Here is a 10,191-nt window from a genome sequence, read left to right on the forward strand (position 1 = left end):
CACAGGATTGATTAGGATATTTAAACCATTGCTTTACATCATGTACTATGATGTACCATGGGTTTTTATTTGCATGTTAATCTGTAACTTATAAGAGCAAAAATATTTCTCCAATATGCCCTTTTGTCCTGCATTATATCTTCTTTTTGGTTGTACCTTGTTTATGGTGACATCCACTTTAACCCTGGTGATACTAGAGGAATGTTTGAAATACAGAAAGCATATAGGAAAAGCAACCACGAGACAGTTTTCTTCTGACATGCATGGGTCTGGGGGGACTAATATTCCAGGCTCCATCAACAAAACTCATCTGTCACCCTCAGATCCACTCCCCACGCCTGATCATTCTGTTGCCAAAGCACAGCCATTTGTCTGTTTTATTTATAAGGAAGACCAAAACAAAAGCATTCTGTCCAAAAATGAATTTCCTTTCCTATGCAGATACAATAAAGTTCTCTACAGAAGTCTAGAGCATAGCCCTAAAAGACAGACAATATTCTCGGGCCTAATGGAAACCATAGTTCATTGCATATGAAATATATTCACAAAGAACATTAAATCTGGGAGTAATCCAATCCTAGTTAATCACTTTCACTTGTATTTGAATCAGGGGGATCATCCTCAATGGTCCTAGACTGTAAAATCTGTATCTACTTTTGAGACCCAATTTATTATCACAGTAAGGTTTAGGACCAGTTTGCATGCAACAGCCTCCATCTGGAAGTCATTTTAAATTGCTTCAGTGGCAGCTGTTAGCACACGGTGAGCTGTTAATGTATAGTAATTGATCACATCTATTTGATGATTTTTAAAACCCACACTGCATTTTTAATTTTAATTTTAAAAGTCTTATTTTAATTTTATCACACAGTGTAGGGGGAATAATACCATAAAACCAAACCTACTTAAAGCTAGACCTATATTTGTGGAATGTTGAATTTCAGACACCTTTCTCCCATTGTGTATTCTCCTCATTAACTACAACTTCACATTTGCATAAGAAATGCAGAAAAAGCTCAAGGAAATTTCAGGGAAAAAGATTTATTTATTTAAAACATTCATATTCCGTCCTTCTCACCCCAAAGGGGACTCAGGGCGGAGCACAACATACAAACGGTAAACATTCACTGCCGGGACATAAATTCATTAGATGCATACATAAACATTAAAAACATTTATCTCAGCATTAAAATACATGGTTTAAAACCATTGGTTTAAAACTGAAGAAAAACATTGGCCCCATATGCTTTTGCTGACCAGGGAATAACAAGACCACACATAAGATTTGGTTGAATATGGGAAACTATTAAACTCCTGAGATATGCAAAATGGGGAGCAACCTAGTGTAGGAGCAACTGACACAGGTGGTCTCTTCCAGATATTCCCCCCAGCCTTCTCTGAGTGAAATGCCTGAGCCCCAAGGATAATTCAAAGGCTGGGTTACTAAGTGAAGTCCAACTCAAGTTTCAACACTCACCACTTCATCACACAGACAAAAGGAAACATCCTAGGACACTTCCAGCTTGCTTCCTTGATTGAGCTCGCTGGATGCCATTGTACAACATAAGATTGCATCTGGCGGGGCTCCATGGAGGAAGCATCCTGGCAGTGTACTAGAACACTTCCAAGAGAACATGGGGGGCTTCTTGTGTTCTTATTCAGAATGGGGGAAAGTCGGGCAGCAACACTTTCCTCCATACGATGGGGAAACCAGCGCAGTGGGCAATGCAGAGGACAGGGCAATGGTTTCTCCTCACTGCCCGCCCGATTCACCATGTTGCCAGGCAAATCCCTACTGTCACCTGGCTTCAGGACCTCAATGTAATGAGGTCCTGTAAGTAAAAGTTAAAAACACCCAAACCTTCTCCTCACCTCCACATGTCACATGACTTAAAGAAAAAAGATGCATTCACAGAGACCTCGCCTTTACCGAATCCCACAAACTCCTACTCCCCCCCCCCAATTACCTGCCACAGATAGAGCTCAAACATTTACCTAGCTCCTGTCCCCCACCAGGCTAGCCAAAAGGGTCCCCACTCCTTGCTGCAATTCTCCCAGGAATTGCCGATTCCCTGTTGTATAAATGGATGCCATCTGCTCTGTAATGCTCAGACCTTTGCAAATTTATCTGCGGCTGTTCTAGTTTTGGACATGATCTGGATTGGGTTCATAATCCTAGTTGGAGAGACCTGATTTAGAGAGTAAAAGTGTGGCAAAGAGAGAGAGCTGAGCGTTTCTCATGGATGCACTCTTTTTGTTATTTTACAGTCCCTAGATTCCCCAGTCTCTCTGCTTAAACTCAAAAATCTCTATCATGACAGCAGTATAGCATTTCAACATCTGGAAATGCCACTGTTCTGTTTAATTTGCTCCTATTCTTCCATTAAATTGGGAATTATGCAGCCATCCAGATTGTGGCTGGAACCTAGTAGTGGGTTGTAAATATGTAAGTCTAATTTCTGTCTGTGTGACTCACTTTGTTGAGTCCACCTTCCCTGTGCAATGACCAACCCTCCCTAAAAACAAATATTTTTTCATGCCTCCCATTGCTGATATTACTGTGCCTATTGACAGAAGGAGAGTAGGAGACATCTGAGAAACACTTGTTGCATCCCTTTAGTCAGATGACTTATGATGAAATTACACTTTAGGACTTCTGAAGGATCTCTAGTCCAGGTAGATGCATTCACCATCCTGTATCTGGCTATCAGGACAAAGCCAGATGCTTCTCAGATGACCCCTGCTTTCCATCAGCCTCTTCATGACCCAATGAAGGCTGGGACTTGCACTCCAACAACAACTGGAAGGCTTCATGATTCTTATATCAACATAAAGCTGTGGAGAATAAGGCTATTATTAAATAGTTTATTTTAGCAATGTCCTGATTATTTTCCAGTGTAACTTCTGATGTTTCAAATGATGGGGATATCTTTATATCTGTAGACAATTAACCTACCTGAGTGTACTTTTAGGGAAGATAACAATTCTTATTTTATATCAAAAGCCACTTTTACTGTGAAAATAAATTATATTTATTACTGTATTCTAGTTTTGAACTCTTTCAGTTTAGTTGTCTTTAACATTCCATTCAGGTTTGCATTATTTAAATGGCACAATTCCTCTTTCCTCTTGACACCACTTCCCCGTGTTCCCTTCTTTCTTTAATTCCTTCCAACTCTAATCTTAAATCTCAAACTCATGCACATGATCACTCATTCTTGACATCCAAGATGTGTAGTCCTTGTTTCCGATATCACTGTGCTTCAAAGTTAGCATAGTTCAGGGACTGAAGTCTCAACAATCGCATTGCTGACTTTTAGCTTTTGTCTTTTTCAGTCAATTTGTTTTTATAGTTTCTTACTTATGTCTTTCTAGTTGCTTGTAACTGGATTTGTTTATTTTTGTCAAAGCCACGTTGAGTCCCAGTGCTGGAAAATAAAGAAGAATATAATGAAATCAGTAGTTATTATTACCAGTTGATTTGGGAATCTTGGTAAGATTCAGGAAACCTGAAAAACTCAGGCAAAAAGAAAAAGTAGCAGTTGAAATCAAATCTGGCTATTTAATGCTTGCTTTAAAAAAAGCCCAATTTTGCATAATATTGCAGTGCAAGGATGCATCACCAATGGAGAATGATCCACTCAAAGACATTAAGAATGTTCTGATGGAAATTGTAAGGAAAAACGAATCACTGCCTGCCTATTGCAGGGATCACTACTGCTTACTTCTCCCTTTGATGCTTTATTCTTTTTTAAAAGGTTCATATAGAATCATAGAATCATAGAGTTGGAAGAGACCTCATGGGCCATCCAGTCCAACCCCCTGCCAAGAAGCAGGAAAATTGCATTCAAAGCACCCTCGACAGATGGCCATCCAGCCTCTGTTTAAACTCTTCCAAAGAAGGAGCTTCCATCAGTCGGGGACAGAGAGTTCCACTGCTGAACAGCTCTCACAGTCAGGAAGTTCTTCTTAATGTTCAGATGGAATCTCCTTTCTTGTAGTTTGAGGCCATTGTTCTGCGTCCTAGTCTCCAGGGAAGCAGAAAACAAGCTTGTTCCCTCCTCCCTATGACTTCCTCTCACATATTTATACATGGCTATCATGTCTCCTCTCGCTCTTCTCTTCTTCAGGCTGAACATGCCCAGCTCTTTAAGTCGCTCCTCATAGGGCTTGTTCTCCAGACCCTTGAATATTTTAGTTGCCCTCCTCTGGACATATTCCATATACACATTAATCAAATTTATTCATTCATTTGTCACTTTTTTAATGAAAAATTGACTGAGAACTGCACTGGGGGTTTGTTGTGCAGGTCTTAGTGACCTTAAAGTTGTTGGTCAATCAATATCAGGTATAACCTGTTGCTCCAGCAGCCCATCATCAACATCTTCATCATGGTCTTTCACTTCCCAGCCCCACATTCAAAATTGCTGATGTACTGCTCAAGGTCAATGCTGCAGAAGAAATAAATCTGAACACTAGATGGCACAACTCTCACTGCAAATGGGCCCTTGCTTTACACAAAAACGCATACCTTTTCTGTGCAGAATGGTAAATAAATGCAGGTCACTAGACAATCTTTCCAATGATCTCCGTTTGGCCCTTCTGTTTGCTTTAGTGAACCACCATGATACCTACTGTATAGTAATATCTTACTTTAGCAACACAGATCAATATGCTTTCTCCAAATGTTCAAAGTACAATTTCTTCAAAATACAGGTAGTCCCCAAACAACTTATAGTTAAGAATGGGGGTGGGGGTGGGACTACAGGAAGTGAGAGAAATCTACCTCTCGGGAGAGAGATTCACTCTTGAAAGTGGGGAAAAGGGATCTCCACTGAAGCTTTGTCACCAATCCTTGTTTCCACAACAAGACAAAATTTTTCAAAATCCAATTCTTACAAAGGGCAGAAAATCTTCTGAACAGAGGCACAGACAGCAAAACAAACACCATAGAGATGTTCATCCTTCCCTATGCTATCCAAAGCCTATATACATATACATACACATATACACACACATACACATATACACACACATATAGGCTGAAGTTACCCTTACTAAAAATGTACTTGATCTGACTTTACAACAAATTCAACTTAAGAACAAACCCACAGAACCCATCTTGTGAGTAATTTGGGGACTGCCTGTAGTCATAACTCTGTTGTTTACAACAGACTTGATAAGAGTTTGAGAAAATTATTTTCTTCAAATACACAGTTCTCAGAATTGTTTGCTTCTTTATGGTCTTATTTGAGCTCCTCCACATTTTATGTCTCTGATATGCTGTTTATATAGTCAATTATAAAAATAACATTATACAACGTTAGTAAATTATTAGTTGGGGAAAAATAAATTATTATATCAGACTTCCATTTATATGTCATTGTAAAAATAGAAACACACACCTTTGATGTTTCTTAAACCCAAAATAAGCTGCTTTATGTGAGGTCATATTATTGCTCTCTTTGGTCAACATTGTGCCTTTTGACTAGCAGAAGCTCTTAAAAAGATCTCAGGAAGGGGTCTTTCTCACTGAACTTGACACAGTATGAATTCTACTGGTAAGATAAAACCCTTTCACTACTTAAAGTAGGTCAATTGGGGACCATGTAATTGTTAAGGCTTGTGTCCATATTATCTTCATTAGCATCATATTAAGCAGAGAGCTCAAAAATGTTTCTTTTTTGGATTAATTTTTCTGAGCTTGGATTTGTTACCAAGGCCTACTGCTCCACGGTTTATTTTAAACTTTACCTGATCTGCTATCTATTTCTTTATGTTCTGTAGTGGAATGTCTTATGCCCATCCCTACACTTTTGTCTATGGACTTTATCACACAGAGATGGCAACCTACACAGAAGCATGTCCTTATCACATAAAATTGTAAAAAACCTGTTATAGGTCGATCATCTTCCCATGACAAAGCAGTCCCCAACTTTTGACAGGCAAAACCCATCACTAGACCTTGATCACACCATGGTCCCAGGAATTACCAAGTGCAATGAGGTCTGGGTGCTTCTGTATTTTTAACCCCCCTCCTCCCAAAAAAACTTCACAAAACTATGAAGTTCCCTAAAAGATTAATTTTTAAAACCTTGTTTGGGAAATAGAAGTGTGGGAGGACTGAGTTCCCCCCAATAGAAAGTCTGCCTGCAGAGCAGTGAAGCTGCATATTTACAACAACATGTAAGGAAGGTGACTATCCTGGTTAGTACCTAGATCGATTGGTTGCTTCTCCGGAGCTCTCCTGGCATGTAGAAATGATGCACCAAGAGAAGGGTGCCCAGGAGCAATTTTCTTCCTCCTCCTTCTCTTGGCTTGTCATTTCTACGCACCCGGAGAGCTCTGGAGAAAGGGGCATGGTGGCCGGGTAAGTTATTTTGTTTTGAAAGCCCTTGGGGGAGGGAATTGGGGAGGGGGGTTGAGTCCTCTCAGGTATTCCGGGCTGATTCAGCCCAGAAAACACAAGAGGGCTATGCAGACTGCCTCCTTGGAAGTCCCAGAACTTCTGAAGGACCAGTCCAGAAAGCGGGCATACTGGATTCAACCCAGGACTTTTACGAAGTCCCGGGTCTTTCCAGTATCAAATTAATTTGGTACAAAGCAGGGCTTTTCTGCTTTGTGCCAAATACATTCATTTTTACATGGGGTGTTGTTTGGACGTTCCATGTAAAGAAGCAAGAGCTCGTCGTTTTAGGTGGAAGTCTGGATGAGCTCTAAGTTCAGAATTGGCTATGGGCATTTAAATGTACTGTTGGTAAAATATCTATTTTTCTTCGTGGTCTCTGCGAATTCACACTTGTGGAGAGACTGCGCCTGCGCGGGCTCCAACGGAAACTTCTACATTTTAAAACTTTCAAGTTTTGGCGGTAATCCCGCCCAGCCCCGGCAGGGGATAAAAGGGCGCCCCGCGCACACAGATCCAATTCCTTTTTTTCCGCCGCACGGCTCGCTTCGATACTTCTAGTTGGATAGAGTTTGGATAGCTTCTCGTCAGAGTTTGTTCTTCGAGTTGTTTGACTGGATTATGTCAACAACTCGTTTCAAAAGATGCGCGAATTGTCCGAGGAAGATCCCTGACTCGGACTCTCACGCTCTTTGCCTTTTGTGTCTCGGTGAGGCACACATTACTTCTTCGTGCCGTCATTGTCAATCGTTGACGGCACAGTCCCGTAAAAATCGGGTCCACCGGCTTCGATACCTTCTGTATCAGCAGACTTTGGCTCCGATTCCTTCGACATCGACATCGGCGTCGACGTCGGCAGCGGTATCTAGGCCCTCGACCTCAGCTTCGACGTCGAAGGCAGCATCGACGCCAAGACCTGTTAGTCCATCGGCAGAGGCCGAGCCTCGCCAGACAAGGGCGAAGAAGGCTGCACAGAAGAGGCCGAGAGCAGCGATGTCGACAACCTCCAAAGCCTCGGTGTCGACAGCTTCCAAGGCTACAAAGCCAACGAAGCAGAAGGCTCCTTGTACGGTCACGACCGAGACCGTACGCATCCGGCACTCTTCCACCAGTTCTGTGGCGTCGGTGAGATCGATCAGGTCCACGAGGTCGACGTCGGCGACTCCGCCATCTTCCACGGCGGTTCGTATTGCCTTCCGCCGGTCCCAAGAGGAGTCTCGGCGTGCCTCTACCTCTTCCTCAGTTCCGCCCACCCCGGGCAAGTCGGTGTCGAAGACATCTCAACCACCGGCAAAGAAGAAGAAAACGATGCCACCTCCATCCTCGTCTTCTTCTTCTTCCCGAAAGCAAACCACCGCCTCCTCGGCCACCTCGTCGGCGAGGTCGTCGCCTTTGCAGCCGGTCGAACCCCAACCGGCCCCTCAACCTGCTCAAGAGCCGCAGTCCTTGCCAGAGCTGCCGTCGGAGCAACCCGAGTCCCCGGTGATTTCGGTGGACACGGTGATCGAGGCACCAACTCGACACGTGACAGCCAGACAGGAGCTTTTCCCGTCGGTCGCGACCTTGACAACTGTGACGGTGAGACAGGAGACTTCTCCAGTGCTGGAGACTCCGGAAAGGGGCAGGCAGACTATGAGACTGGCCTTGGCCCGTGCCAATCAGGCTTCAACCTCGAAAGCCCCTCCGGTGGCCCCGCTGCAGCTCCTGAGTAGAGATGTCTCCTCATCCCCTCCCCCTCAGTCAGTGGCAGCTGATGACGAAGAAGAGGATGGCGAGTTGCCGAGATCGGTACACTCGGGGTCTGTGTTGTCTCTCGGGATCGAGAGATCACCTACTCACGACGCCTATGAGGCTGACCCTCCATCTCCTACTGACAATGTCCGAGCCTTTGCAGATCAAATGGCTCGTATGGCTGAAGCTCTGGGCCTAGAGGTCAAGCAGACTTCCAAGGCAGTACAGGACCCGGTGTTTAAAAGGGTGCAAGCGGAATCCCCTCCTGCTCCTCTTCTGCCCTTCCTTCCCTACCTCCTAGAAGTGATCCAGGGCTCCTGGAAGACCCCTTCCTCCATCCCTCCAACCTCCAAGAAGATCGAGTCTTGGTATAGAACGGACGATGAGGGCTTGGAGTGGCTGAAACACCATCCCAACCCTAACTCGGTGGTTGTGAAGGCGGCTCAGGGGTTCGGAAGGCAATCGTCGGCGCCGTCCGACCGTGAGGGGAAGAGATTTGATGCAGTGGGCAGGAAGCTATACTACGGTGCCCTCCTGCTGGCCCGCATGGCGAATTACGGCGCTTGTATGGGCGCATACCAGCAGATTCTTTGGGAGAAGGCAGCACCACTCTTCCAAAGAATGTCTGAGGAAGACCGCTCTGCCCTTTCCACCCTGTCCCAGGAGGCGAACTCTTTGGCCCATCACCAGATGCAGATGGCCAAACACACGGGAGACACCGCGGGCAAGATGATTGCTCACGCCGTGGCAATCAGGAGACATGCATGGCTCAGGTCCTCTGGCCTTTCTACATCCGCGAGGCAGAGGACCTCCCGTTCGATGCCCTGGGACTCTTCAACGCGGGTACGGACGACAAACTGAAGTCGAATCACGACTACAAGACCTTGGCCTCGAAGTGTGGGTTCGAAAATCAGAACCAGGCGCAGAGGACCAGATGGTTCCAGTACAAACGCCGACACACGGTCCCGTACCGCACCATACAGTACCGGCAGCCTACCCGCCCTCTGCACGCCTCCCAGCAAACCCACCCTCAGCAACCACAACAGCAGAGAAGGCAGCATCAGCAACAACGCTCCCGATCCCGCCAGGCCTCTGGAGGCAACCAAGCCAGGCGCCGCATTTGACGCCCTAATGGACGATACCGTGTGCTCTTTCGTTACCGATGTTGTTCCCATGTCCCTCCCGATGGTACCCACCCTCTTCCTTCCATCCGGCTCGACACCGTTCGGGGACCGCCTGACGAACTTTCTCCCTGCATGGGAAAATATCACCTCAGATGCATGGGTTTTAAAGATTGTCGAAGAAGGTTATGCATTGGAGTTCGAGGAGCTCCCACCAACGGGCCAAATTGTCGATACCGAACCATCCTCAGCCATTCTGAAGGAGGTCGAGACCTTGCTTCGAAAGGGGGCAATTTCCCCTCTCCCGGACTCTCAAAACCATCGAGCCTTCTTCTCCAGATACTTTACTGTCCCAAAGCTGGATGGCTCCCTCCGCCCCATCCTCGACCTCAGGGACTTAAACTCCTTCATCGAACCTCAAAAGTTTCGGATGGTGACGGTATCGTCCATTCTCCCGCTCCTCAGGCATGGGGACTTCTTCGCGTCCGTCGATCTTCGAGACGCCTATTTTCATATTTCCATCAGAAAGCATCACAGGCGCTTCCTGGCCTTCAGGGTAGCGGGGCAGACGTACGTCTTCGACGTCCTTCCGTTCGGTCTCGTGACGGCACCGAGAACCTTCACCAAATGCATGTCGGTGGTCGCGGCAGCCCTCAGGAGGGAAAAAATCCGCATTTTCCCGTACCTAGACGACTGGTTGTTGGCAGCACGCTCCCCGGACCTTCTGCGCCTTCAGGTGGCAAAGACACTTTCCCTCCTCAAAGACCTCGGCCTCCAGCTGAACGAGGAGAAGTCCCACCTCGAGCCCACCACCTGCATAAAGTTCATCGGCGCCATGTTCGATTCTCTCTCCCAGACAGTCTTCCTTCCGGAGGAAAGGTTCAGAGCTCTTCGTGCCGAGGCGCTCAAAGTACGTTGATCCCGAGTGGTCTC

General features: G+C 45.7%; 1 protein-coding gene across 1 annotated transcript; it reads left to right on the forward strand.

Moving 5' to 3' along the window:
- Nucleotides 1–6,260: 6,260 nt before the first annotated feature.
- Nucleotides 6,261–9,261, forward strand: LOC137097123 (uncharacterized). Its single transcript, XM_067468487.1, has 4 exons — nt 6,261–6,370; nt 7,051–8,312; nt 8,439–8,708; nt 8,801–9,261. The coding sequence occupies exons 1-4, from the start codon at nt 6,261–6,263 to the stop codon at nt 9,259–9,261; spliced, it is 2,103 nt and encodes a 700-aa protein (XP_067324588.1).
- Nucleotides 9,262–10,191: the final 930 nt, after the last annotated feature.

This window comes from Anolis sagrei, chromosome 5, assembly GCF_037176765.1.
Source record: "Anolis sagrei isolate rAnoSag1 chromosome 5, rAnoSag1.mat, whole genome shotgun sequence".
Classification (NCBI taxonomy): domain Eukaryota; kingdom Metazoa; phylum Chordata; class Lepidosauria; order Squamata; family Dactyloidae; genus Anolis; species Anolis sagrei.

What these genes read in the sequence shown, in the direction of transcription:
- LOC137097123 (XM_067468487.1), top strand. Translation starts at nt 6,261, where the DNA reads ATGATGCACCAAGAGAAGGGTGCCCAGGAGCAATTTTCTTCCTCCTCC. An exon ending in GAAAGGGGCATGGTGGCCGG is followed by an intron (nt 6,371 to 7,050) that starts GTAAGTTATTTT and finishes TCGTTTCAAAAG; the next exon opens with ATGCGCGAATTGTCCGAGGA. An exon ending in GAATTACGGCGCTTGTATGG is followed by an intron (nt 8,709 to 8,800) that starts GCGCATACCAGC and finishes ACCCTGTCCCAG; the next exon opens with GAGGCGAACTCTTTGGCCCA.